Raw genomic sequence first — 12,173 nt, 5'->3', positions numbered from 1 at the left:
TGGCCTCTCCCGTTGCGGAGCACAGGCTCCGGACGTGCAGGCTCAGCGGCCACGGCTCACGGGCCCAGCCGCTCCGCGGCACGTGGGACCCTCCCGGACCGGGGCACGAATCCGCGTCCCCTGCATCGGCAGGCGGACTCTCAACCACTGCGCCACCAGGGAAGCCCTCTGGCCATGCTTTGATGCTCTGCACAGACCTCGCTCTATCTCCAGCGCTGGTGGCTGGGGGGAAGAGCTGAGTACCTCCCGGTGAGCCAGGTCCCGTTCCAGCACTCATGCTCCTGCCCTCTCGCCGTAGGTCCGGCCGCCCCATCAGCTTCATGGTGGTCTTCATCACCCCCAACCCCCTGAGCAAGATCTCCTGGGTCAACAGGTTGCACTTGGCCAAGATCGGACTCCGTGAGTAAAGCCCCGGGGTCAGGAGTGTGGAGAGGGGTGGTCTGGGCAGTGTATATGTGAGTCAGAGGGCGTCGTCCAGTCTTGGGGGGCAGGGAGGCTTCTGAGTGGAGGGAGATGGTGTAGCAGAGAAACAACTGAGGCCAGAGGCTCTGCTTCGTGACCTTGGACACGTCACTTCCCCTCTCTGAGCCTCAGTTTCCCCATCTGTAAAATGGTGGGAGTTGACAGAAAGTAAATTAGTGGTTGCCAGGGGCCTGGGAGGAGGAGGGAATGGAGAGTCACCACTAAAGTTTTTTTTTTGGTGAGAGTGATTAAAATGTTCTCAGATTAGATAGTGGTGTTGGTTGCCCAAGTCTGCGAATATACTAGAAACCAGTGAGATGTACTCTTTAAAGGGGTGGGTTTTATGGTAGCTGAATTACATCTCAGTAAAACTGTTACATAAAGAATGATGTAGGGCTTCCCTGGTGGCGCAGTGGTTGTGCGTCCGCCTGCCGATGCAGGGGAACCGGGTTCGCGCCCCGCTCTGGGAGGATCCCACGTGCCGCGGAGCGGCTGGGCCCGTGAGCCATGGCCGCTGGGCCTGCGTGTCCGGAGCCTGTGCTCCGCAACGGGAGAGGCCACAGCAGAGGGAGGCCCGCATACCACCAAAAAAAAAAAAAAAAAGAATGATGCAGGTTAGACTAAACTGATTCTCAAGCAAAGGACTCTTTATAATTATTTTCTCCTATGCTCCCCCTAATGATAGTACAGATAAATAATGGGTATTTCTATTTATAGAGTGCTTCCTGTGTGGCAAGCATTTTTCTAAGCATTTTACACACATCTCTTTCATTTCACGTTCACAGTAACTCTAAGAGGTAAGTCTGTTGTGAATCCCTTTGTACAGCTGAGGATTCTGAGGCCCAGAGAGGTGCAGTGGCTTGCCTGAGGTCACACAGCAGGGAGGAGTTCAGAACCTGGGCAGTCGGCTCCCAGAGCCCACTCTCAATCCTTGTGCATTCTGCTTCCTCAAGTTGGTGAGCTTCTGTCTGCCAAACCACATTCATTAAATTATAATTACTTTGTGCTTTTTTTGAATTGACAAAAGGCCTAGTTTCTTGCCGATCAGGACCATTATTTGCTGTGACCTACTAGAATTCCCATTTGCCGATTCCAGTGAATAGCAGTGATTTCCGGGGGTTGGTTTGTTTATTTCTGGCGTGATCTTTATCTAGATAAATATGTATTTACGATAGATTTTAAAACATTTCAGGAAAGGAGTCAGGACCTTTGTCAATGACTTTCATCAATTAAAAAACTATTTATTGAGTCTCTACAGTAATTTTAGCCATAGGGGAAAAGAACAATGACAAAAACAGAAAGGTCGCTGTTCTCAAGGAACTTACAGTTTATGAGGGGCAGGCAGAGATTTACATGAGGAACAAATCAACAGGGAGGGGTCGGTGCTGTGAGGGGGTAGAGCTGGATGCGTGACTGGCACCGAGCCTGGGGGCCGGGACTGCTGTCAGGGAGGGCCTCTGAGGAGGTGACATCTGAAGCTGTGCAGAGGTCTGGGTAAAGCGATCCACGCTTTGGAACAGCAAGTGCCAAGGTCCTGAGGTAACCAGAGTTGGTGAATGGTGGGGGGTCGGGGGAGACAGGTGGAAGCGGAGAGCAGGTTTTCCAGAAAGCCAGGGTGAGGTGCATGGAACTCTTTCTTGACGCGTGGGGGCTGTGGGTTGCAGAGCTGAGAGAACCGGACAACGGCGTGAACTGATTTCTATTTAAGTGGATCATTCTGGCTGCTACGCGGAGAGAGCCATGTGGAGACTGGGGAGGGAAATGGGGAAGAGGTTGTAGCTTTGGAGGAACTGGCATCAGAGCTTTCTACTCAGCCACCCCCTTCTTGGATCTGGCGTTGACATCGCACAGGCCTCCGCTGGATGTATCTGGGCGACCGGGAGGCCTGCGGAGGGTGGAGGAAGGTTTTTAGGCAGAGGCTGCCCCGGCCCTGGCAGAGGGCTTCGGAGACTCCAGCCGAGGAAAGGTTAAGGTGGCCTGCCTGCTGGGCCTCGGGCCACCCACTCCGCTCTCTCCCCTTCCCGTGGGGCAGTGCATCTAGGGCAAGCTCCTGAGCCCTGTTTGTACACCCGCTAAAGGCAGGTGCATCTCCCGTTTGAAGCCCAGATGCTTTGCCGAGTGGGCCTTGGCGTTGGTGGGAGAGGAGCCGACAGACGTGAGCATCTCCGTTCTTGGCGGCCCGTGAAGACGCTCGGCTGCCTTATCTCCAGATGGTTTCACTGCAGCAAAAGTTTTAATGGAAAGAGAGTCATTTGAAATCTTATTTGAATGCCTGGGTTCCCCTGGGGCTTGAATAATCTGTTTCTTCTATTTTGCCAGTTTTTTTTATCTGCAGTGCCTGGTGCCGAGGAAAACAGTATAAGCCCGTTAGAAATAGAACTGTTAAAAACATTTATTCACAAAGGATGTTATTCCTTTAATTTTTTTTTTTCTGCATCTTTCTCTCTCCCTGACTCCAGCATGCTGAGATCATAATCCACTAAAGATTAGGAAAGAGAGGGCTGGAGTTGGGGGTGCCTGGGATCCGAGATGGGGGGCGGGCAGTTCTGTCCCTTGGAAGGGCAGGGGTCCTGGGGAATCTGGGGACCCAGTTTACATCACAGTGTGGCCACTGCTGTGCTGTGCGGCCTGAGAAAGGCAGGCTTCCTCAGTAACTTGGCCTAGAGTTCCATGGGCCTTTTCCCTGTTGCATTTCGGGATCTTAGCACCGCGTGAAATGGAGCCAGACAGTGTGGGTTCAGTTCCAGGTTCTGCCGCTTGCCAGCTCAGTGATCTTGGGCAAACGATTTCACCTCTGCATGACTTGGATTCTCCATCAGAAAATGGGGATATTCATAGGGTATCATGTGAGCATATGGGGAGATGGTGCCTGGAAGGCGACTGGCACACCGGAGAAGCTCCTAGGGAAGGGGTGTCTGCATCTCACAGTGGGGAAGTGACTGGCCTGGGGTCCCATGACATTTAGTCGTGTGCCAGGATGCCCTCCCCCTCTCTCTGCCTATTAGTCTCTGTTCATTAAGGCTCCAGAAAAGAGATGCAGATAGGAGGCCCCAGGGGTGGGGGTGGGGAAAGGGGAGATTGGGGCTTCCAGCTCTCCCTTCCTGTGTCCCCCCCACAGCCCTTACAGCTCTAAGTGCTGCATCCCTTGCCCAGGGACACCTGCAGCCTCTCCCCCCATGGCCCTCCTGGTTCCCACCCCTGGAGGACCTGGGCTGGGCAGGCCCCAGGCTAATCCCACGCTCCCAGGGACAGGTCCTCGCTGGCTGTGGCCTGGCGGGCTCTTCCCACCGCCTGTGACTTGGTTAGTTTTCCAGCCTTCGTTCCTCACAGTAATACTGACGCACCACCTTAGGACGGATCCGGTTACGGAGTCCTGAGCGTTGCCCAGGCTGCGTGCCGAGCGTGTTCTAACCCTCATCTCTCATCTCCATTAGCCCTCAACCGTCCCAGAGCCGGGGACCTGCCCAAGCCCTTGGCCGGAAGTGGTAGGTCTGCCCTCCAGGAAGGGGACCGAGGGTACTGGCCCAGGAGCCCGACTTGGGTTTTACCCCAGCTGGGTGATCATGGCCACTGCCTGGCCTCCCTGGACCCCAGCGTCTCTCTCTGCAGGATAAGATGCATGCTGAGGTCCCAGCAGCCCTGATGTCTGTGGCCATGGCTAGTAGCATCTCCGTGGTGCTGGGAGGTGTGAGAGGGGCCTTGGATTTCAGAAGGAAGAGAAGGGCAGTCCAGACTGTCCGCTGGGGCAGCAGTGACAGGAAGGGCCTGGTGCTGGGACTCAGGAGGAGTTTGGGAGGCAGGTGGGGGGCTGGAGAAGCAGGGCAGGGCCAGTGCAGGTGGCGGGCTCAGCCCAATGGCGGTGGGTGGTCTGCCCTCAGGCATAGTAACAGGCAGCTTTTTAACCATGAGGACAGTGATCATAATGGGTACTGTCTCTTGAGTGTCTGGAATACACTAGGTATTAAATATAGTTTTTCCAGTGCTCACAACAACTCCAAATGGTTGGAATTATCTCCCCCATTTTCCAGACGAGGCCACAGGCTAGGAGAGGTTAAGCATCCGGCTCTGTACCCGCCAAGGCCCTTTTGGCAGAGTCAGCTTCCTGCGGAGGGCTCAGGGTGGGGGGAGCGAGCGGGGACGTGGGCTCCGGCCCCGGAGCTGCTCCCCCTGCCCCCGTGGAGAGCGCTCAAGTTCGGTGGGCGCTGGCGAACAGAGCTGGATGCTAAATAAGCCTCCACTTGACGTCAGTTGGAAATCGCAGCTTTGCCCTTGGTGCCTCGTTCTTAACGTCACTTATCCCAAGAGGGCTTTCAATTTCCAGTGGTAACAGCCTTCTAATTTGGTCTCAGCCGCTCCGGTTTTTTGTGACGGGAGCAATGGCAGTGGCAGATGGGGAACAACAACTCCAGTTTCTTTCTTTTTTTTTTGCGGTACGCGGGCCTCTCACTGCCGTGGCCTCTCCCGTTGCGGAGCACAGGCTCCGGACGCGCAAGCTCAGCGGCCACGGCTCACGGGCCCAGCCGCTCCGCGGCACGTGGGATCTTCCCGGACCAGGGCACGAACCCGTGTCCCCTGCATCGGCAGGCGGACTCCCAACCACTGCGCCACCAGGGAAGCCCTCCAGTTTCTTTTAACGTTCCCAGTCGCAGGCAAGGCACCATCTGAAACGAGAAGGTCAGACCATTAAAGAAATGTAGAGTGATAGATTGATGGATGGGCTTGATGGGCTGTGGGTATGTGGCGGGAGGAGAGGGACGAGCTCGGGGTGACTTGGTGATGGGTGGGTGTGGGGTCTTATGTGCACCCGCTGAGCCCCAGGCGAGCAGGTGGGCTTGACTGCTCTCTCGGGCTCCTGCCCCTGGGGAGGCGAGGGTCTGCGTGACCGTAAGCTCCTTGAGAGCAGGGCCAGGCTCTCCAGTCTCGATCGTCTTTGTTCACTGCCCGGAGCCTTGTCCAAGAGGCAGCACGGTGGCTGTGATGTGAGCTCCTGCCAAGGACAGGTGGTGTCCCCCAGGGCGGGCGGGCTGTCTCGGCTGTCACGGCAGGGCCGCGGGCGCTGTGCAAGGTGCCCCAGAGGTTAGTTCCTTGGCTCCTGGAGCCTGTCTTTGACTCCCTGACCTCCGTTTCCCCAGACGGGGAATGGGAACTCCGACTTCCCCTGGTGGCTGTGGGACGACGCGCGGGACAGAGCTTTGTAAACTGTCAAGTGCGGCGCGTATAGTCGTTCTGTCTCGGTGATGCCCATCCTGTGCCATCGTTGTCCTTTCCTTGATGGCCTCTTCTCCTCGGTGGCGGGAACCAGGTTTCATGCGACTCTGTCTCCAGGGCTCAGTGGGGCAGAGGGCCTGACACTGGGGACGCCTCTGGCCCGTTTAGGGAGTGAGCTCCCTGTGCAGCTTCTCCACTGCTTGAGGGGGTGGGGCAGGCACCGGAGCCTCTGTCGGAGCCAGCCGTTCACATAATAATTTCTGAACATTTGCGAATGTCTTCATCTTCTCAAAGAGCCTCCGCACCTGCCCCCTCATTCCGGCTCCTCTTGCTGTGACCTACACGCAGACATCACCTTTCTCTGGTGGCAACGGCATTTTTAAAGCCCCTTTATTGCGGTGTGATTGACATACAAAGAGCTATCCCTATTTCAAGCATACACCTTGATGGGTTTGGAGGTAAGCGTACCCCTGTGAACTCCATCGCCACAGTCTACGCCATAAACAGACCCATCCTCTGAAAAGTTCCCTCTTGCCCTCTTCCTTATTATTGTCATTTTTTGTGTGTGTGATAAGAACGCTTAACATAAGATCTATCCTCTTAGCCAGTCTTTAAGCATGTCATACAGAATTGTTAGCTATAGACGTACAGATAATCTCTAGGATTTACTCATCTTGTAAAAACAAAGCTTCGTACCCTTGGATTGGTTCCTCCTGTTTCCCTTCCCCAGTTGACCATATTTCTCCAGTGTTGCTCTGGGCTGGCCGGGGGTTGGGGGTGGTGACTGCTCTTGGTGGCCATCATTCCGATTTGACAAATCTGGAAAATGAGGCTCCAGGAAGAGACTTCGTTCATGCCACACAAGGGTGTTGATGGTCTGCTGTGTGTCCAGCGCCATGTGAGGGGTTTGGAGGGTACAGGAGACGCTGTGGAAGGTTTCAGCCGTCCTGGAACATGGGCGTTGTAGGGGAGCCTCTGGGCACACAAGCACAATGAAACACTCCCCTGTGCACACGCAGGCGCACACACACGCAGGTGCACCCGCGCATGCGCGCGCAAACACACACGGAGGGAAAAAGAGACAAGCCAGTAAAAGAGCTGGAAATTGTGGTCAGGGCCATCACACACACCAATAGGGGCTGAGACAGAAAGTGTGGAGGTGGGGGATGGGGTGACGGTCAGTTAGGGCCTTTCCGAGAAGGTGGAGGCGTACCCTAAGCCTCGCAGAGGAGCGGAGCCAGCCCTGGAGAGAGCTGAGTGCAGCCTTCCAGACAGAGGGAGCGTTCCGGGCTCGTCCCGTTTAAGTTGCTGAGGAAAGCGTAGCACGGTGGAGCCTGCAGCCGAAGGATGAGGCTGAGAGGGAAGGAGGGTCCTTGCAGCTCTTGTGGAAGAGTTTGGATTTTATTCCAACTGGTCGGGGACTCAGTAGGCATTTTTTTTTTTTTTTTTTTTTTTTTTGCGTTACGCGGGCCTCTCACTGTTGTGGCCTCTCCCGTCGCGGAGCACAGGCTCCGGACGCGCAGGCTCAGCGGCCATGGCTCACGGGCCCAGCCGCTCCACGGCATGTGGGATCCTCCCGGACCGGGGCACGAACCCGTGTCCCCTGCATCGGCAGGCGGACTCCAAGTAGGCATTTTTAAGCAGGGGAACAACGAGGTCCAGGGGAAGTTTAGCAGGATGGCTCTGGCTGCCGTGGGGAGGACCAACTGTAGGGGGCAGTAGTGAGCGCAGAAAGACTGGTCAGGAGGTCCCCATGCGGCCGCAGGGCACCCTTGGGCTGAGCTGACCCTCCCTCCTTGTAGCTGAGTAGATGTGTGTGGTGTCGGGGGGAAGGCTGCTGTCGGACCTTTTGGTTGGTGACCTCTCCTCCCATCTCCAAAGCTCTAGGCACCCCTCATCGTGATGTCATTGCGTTAAGTGGCCCCTCTCACCTGGGGTGCCCTGTCCAGTTCCTCTGGCTCTTCAAGGCAGAGTACCTCCTCATTGTCTAGTGTCACCATGTCCAGGGTGGGTCATTCATGCCCAGGGGTGTCACTGGGGGTCTGATTGCCGGAAGATTGCCTGGTTTAGTGCAAAGAACTCAGCCTGTCAGTCAGACAGACCTAGGTCCGCATGTGGGCTCTGCCACCTAGCCGTGCATGTGACTTGGTCAACTTACTTGTCAGTCTCGTCATCTGTAAGGTGAAAATTGTTTCTCTGACTGTGCTTGGTTATTGTGAAAACTAGCCAGGGAGCCTATGTAAAGCGCTCAGAGTGTGCCTGACGCCTGGGCACATACTGGGCGTGTCTGAGCTGCGCCCTGCCCCTGCCGTCATGGGATCCCCGGAGGGCAGCCATCAGATGGAGTATAAAGAACATGGGCTCTTTGGCTTCCCTGGTGGCGCAGTGGTTGAGAGCCCACCTGCCGATGCAGGGGACACGGGTTCGTGCCCCGGTGGGAGAGGCCACAACAGAGGGAGGCCCGCGTACCGCAAAAAAAAAAAAAAAAAAAAAAAAAAAAAAAGAAAAAAAGAATATGGGCTCCTTAGCAGGGAGAGTTCCTCAGTTTACTCACTTGCTCACTCATTCATTCTTTCAACCCATGTTCGCTGAGCACTTACTATGTGTGGGCAGTGTGCTGGGTGCCAGAGAGATAGTGGCAGACAAGACAACCCAGATCCCTGCTGCTTTGAACTTACATTCTAGAGACGTATGGAGACAGACCGTAAGCAAGGAAACTGAAAACATGATTTTTGATTGTGAAAGCTGTATGGGAAATAAGACAGGGTGTTTAGTGTGGTTTCTGAGAGAAAGGGGGCCATTGTAGCCAGGATGGTCAGGGAGGACTTCTTGGAGGTGGTGGCATGTGAGGGAGACCAGACCCATGTGAAGGAGACGCCACAGAGAATGTGGTTGAGCAGATGCTCTTGAGCGCAGCAGTCTCCAGGTGAGGGTCCAGGGTCCAGGCTTGGCTTGGGCGTGAGCATGTGCACTTCCTTTTTTTTTTTTTTTTTTAATTTATAAATTTATTTATTTTTGGCTGCATTGGGTCTGCTGCTGTGCGCAGGCTTTCTCTAGTTGCGGCGAGTGGGTGCTACTCTTCGTTGCGGTGCGCGGGCTTCTCGTTGTGGTGGCTTCACCTGTTGCGGAACATGGGCTCTAGGCGTGTGGGTTTCAGTAGTTGTGGCTTGTGGGCTCTGGAGCGTAGGCTCAGCAGTTGTGGTGCACGGGCTTAGTAGCTCCACGGCATGTGGTATCTTCTCGGATCAGGGCTCCAACCCGTGTCCCCTGCATTGGCAGGCGGATTCTTAACCACTGCGCCACCAGGAAAGCCCAGCATGTGCACTTGTAACAGGCTGCCAGGGGCTTCGATGCCAGCTGGACTGGGGGACCTGGAGGCAGGTGACCTCCTAGGTTTCAGGGTAGGTCTTAAAGGGAGCAGGAGAGAGAAGCTTCCTCTTGACCATCGTCATCACAGGTATAAAAGTGTCACGGCTGCGCTGTCACAATCCAAAATCCTCTTGTTCGCCTACTTGTTTTTGGCCGCCTCCCACCTCTAGAAGGTAAGGTCAAGGCAGCAGGGGCCTGGACTGTGCTCAGTGTCTTAATGCTTTTTGAAACCCTGTCGCATGTGCTGTTTCACTGGATCCTCGCAGCAACTGTAGGATGAAGGCATTTTCATCATCCCTATTTCATAGGTGAAGAAATCGAGGCTCAGAGAGTTGGGCGGATTTGCACAAGGTTGCTCAGTGAGAGGGTGGACAAGCTGGGACTGAAGCCTTAGGTTTCCCGACTCCCAGCCTGGGACCCATGGCTGTGACCGTGGAGTGAGGCTGGATTTCATCTCAATGGGCAGGTGTGGGGCTGGGGGAGCGGCTGGCTGGGTCCGTGGGGCATGCGGGCCAGGCCTCTGGGGCCCGCGGTGGCTTCCTGGGCTTTCAGGGCCCCTCACAGTCCGCTAGGTCCTCGGTCTCTGACCAGCTCCTCCCACCTCTTTCCTCTTGCCACAGGGGAGGAGAACCAGCCGGGCTGGCTGTGTCCGGACGAGGACAAGAAGAGCAAAGCCCCATTCTGGTGCCCAATCCTGGCCTGCTGCATCTCCGCCTTCTCTTCCCGGGGCCTCAGCCTGCAGGTGAGTGGCGCACATCTTGCTGAGCCCAACACGAAAGTGGCTCCTGGGACAACCAGAGTTTCCAGGTGGTGCCCACAGCAGGGGAGGCCTGGCTTCCAGCTTCAGCTTCTAGACCTCTTGCTGACGGAGTTGATCGAGCCTTTTTGTTGTTCTCAGAGTCAGCTTCCCCCCTCCCAAAAAGGGGGCAGATGCCCTCTGTGGGTCATTGAACAGAAAATTCCATCATTTTGAGCTAGCAAATAGCAATGATCTCATCAGTTGATGGCGTGACTCCAGCTCAGAAGATAGACTATAATAGGCCCACCTGGCCGTGCCAGACTTTGTGGGTTTCACCCTTTATGATGCTGCCGTGGGGCAGCCAGCTTTGGCTCCACAGCCATCATGCCTCTTGGTGCTTTGCTGTCTCTGTCTTGTTTTAATATTTATAAGAACCCCATGAATAGATGTTTCTAGATCTGTTTCACAGGTAAGGAAGCTAAGGCTCAGACAGGTGACGTGATTTTTCTAAAAAAATCAACACTACCGGTAAGGATGAGTTGTAGGAATTGGAACCTTGCTGACTCCAGCGCCCCAGGTTGTAACCACAAGGATGTTCACTTCCAATGTCATCTGTCCCCGATGTCCCGGCTGAGCTCACCCCTCCATCTGGAGTAGTTACTGCCCATCCCCCTCCCAAGGAGATGAGGTCATCTGAGCTCCAGGGAGGGGACCTAGGCCCAGGTGAATCCCCAAGAGACAAACCGGGCTGTAGATAGGGGCTCTAAACAGCTAAAATACCCTTGAGATGCCAATTCATTCATTCATTCATTCATCCGTTCTGCATATAATTTTTGAGGACCTACTGTGTGCCAGGCTCTGTGCCGGACACTGGGAATATGGTAGTGACCAAAACATACAAGGTTCCTGCCTACATGTAGCTTTCAGTCTAGAGGAGAGGCAGGTAATACCCTCCCACCCCAGCAAACAAAAGCAAATAGAAAAGAGGCTGTGTGTTATAAAGAAAATAAATCCGATATAATGGATACAGAGGTGGAGCCACGAAGTTAGGGGGTCAGACAGGGCCTCTCAGAGGAGGTGGCATTTAAAGTGAGCCCCGAATGGTGAGGAGGATCCAACCCCTTGAGGGCCCAGGGGGAGAATATTTCAAATATTGACAAGACAAGACAGACTGACAGAGAAGCCCATGATAGGAGCAGTTGGGGCAGCTGGCATGGCTGTAGCTTGGTGAGCTGGGAGGGGAGGCCCAATGGTGGGTGAGCTGGGCCACACCGGACTTGCAGGTTGGGTCAGGTTTGGATTTCATTCTTGGCAATGAAAAGCCAAGCACGGCTCCAAGCAGGGGACTGGCACGATCTGGTTTATATTTTGGAAAGATCATCTGATCCTTCTGGCTTTTGCGTGGGAGTGAACCGTGGACACGGAGGGAGCAGGACTGGAGACCAAGAGACCAGAGCAGAGCTTGGCTCTGGGGTACTGCTGAGATGGGGTGGGACTTGGTGCAGGTGGAGGCCGGGGAGGAGGCCAGGGTGGAGGCCAGGGTGGAGGCCGGGGAGGAGGCCAGGGTGGAGGCCAGGGTGGACTAGCGCGAGATGAGTGAGGCACTCATGGTCAAAATAAGTGATATTTTCACACAATACTTAAAAAAAAATTAGACCGGCAAACTGTGGCTTTGGTTTGCCTGCTTTTTTTGGTAAATAAAGAGCCAGCATTAGGGTGAGGCAGGGTCAGGTCCTGTCTTTATTTAATAAACTCTTAGTAATTGTTCACTATGGATTTTTTTTTTGCATTTTTATTGTAAACAAATTGTGTTAAAATATTTTCTTGATTGTGTTAAAATATATCTCTGAGTGTTTGGGCCCCCCTGAAGATGTGCCCCTGGGATGAGTGCCCCGCTCTCCTCACCCTGGTCCCAGCCCTGGTGGGGAAACACTGGGGCAGTGCTCTGGGGTAGGAATGGCTGAACTGGTGAGAGATTGGACGGGGGCTGAGGGTGAAGGAGAGGACGGATGAGCTGAGTATTTAGCTTGTGCTCCCGAAAGCTGGTGCCAGCGGCGTGGGCTGCTGTTTCCTGTTCCACAGCCTGATTTAGGGATTCAGTGAGAGAGCCTGGGTCAGGTTCCCAGCACTGAGCTTGACTGGTAGCTGGTGCTGAGTAGACAGTGTCTGTAATAACAACAACGATAACAGCAACAGCGATATGACTTAAAGTCCTTTAGTCTTGACAACTTGGGGTCAGGCCCTTCCCAGAGACATCTGTGTCAGGCTTCGTCTGGGCATTCCCCAGCGATGAACTCTGATCCCCGCAACTGCCCTCGGAGGAGGGGCTGCTAGTCCTTGCGTCTGAGAGAAGGGATTCAGGAGTGATAACTTGCCCGCTGGGCAAGGAGGGTTT

The 12,173-nt window shown here is 54.7% G+C and overlaps 1 protein-coding gene across 7 annotated transcripts in view; it reads left to right on the top strand.

The window, feature by feature from the left end:
- Window positions 1-12,173, top strand: part of LOC102990664 (rho guanine nucleotide exchange factor 10-like protein) — an 86,081-nt gene that overhangs the window by 31,301 nt on the left and 42,607 nt on the right. For all 7 annotated transcript variants that reach the window (XM_028483931.2, XM_028483929.2, XM_024125359.3 and 4 more), the window contains 2 exons: window positions 299-399; window positions 9,660-9,781. In XM_028483931.2, coding sequence (XP_028339732.1) covers window positions 299-399; window positions 9,660-9,781 — 223 coding nt within the window. The remainder of the gene's footprint in view (window positions 1-298; window positions 400-9,659; window positions 9,782-12,173) is intronic.

The sequence above is a fragment of the Physeter macrocephalus genome, unplaced genomic scaffold (genome assembly GCF_002837175.3).
Source record: "Physeter macrocephalus isolate SW-GA unplaced genomic scaffold, ASM283717v5 random_99, whole genome shotgun sequence".
Taxonomy (NCBI): Eukaryota; Metazoa; Chordata; class Mammalia; order Artiodactyla; family Physeteridae; genus Physeter; species Physeter macrocephalus.
Note: the sequence above shows the minus strand (reverse complement) of the source record. Positions and strands in the feature narration are given on the sequence as shown.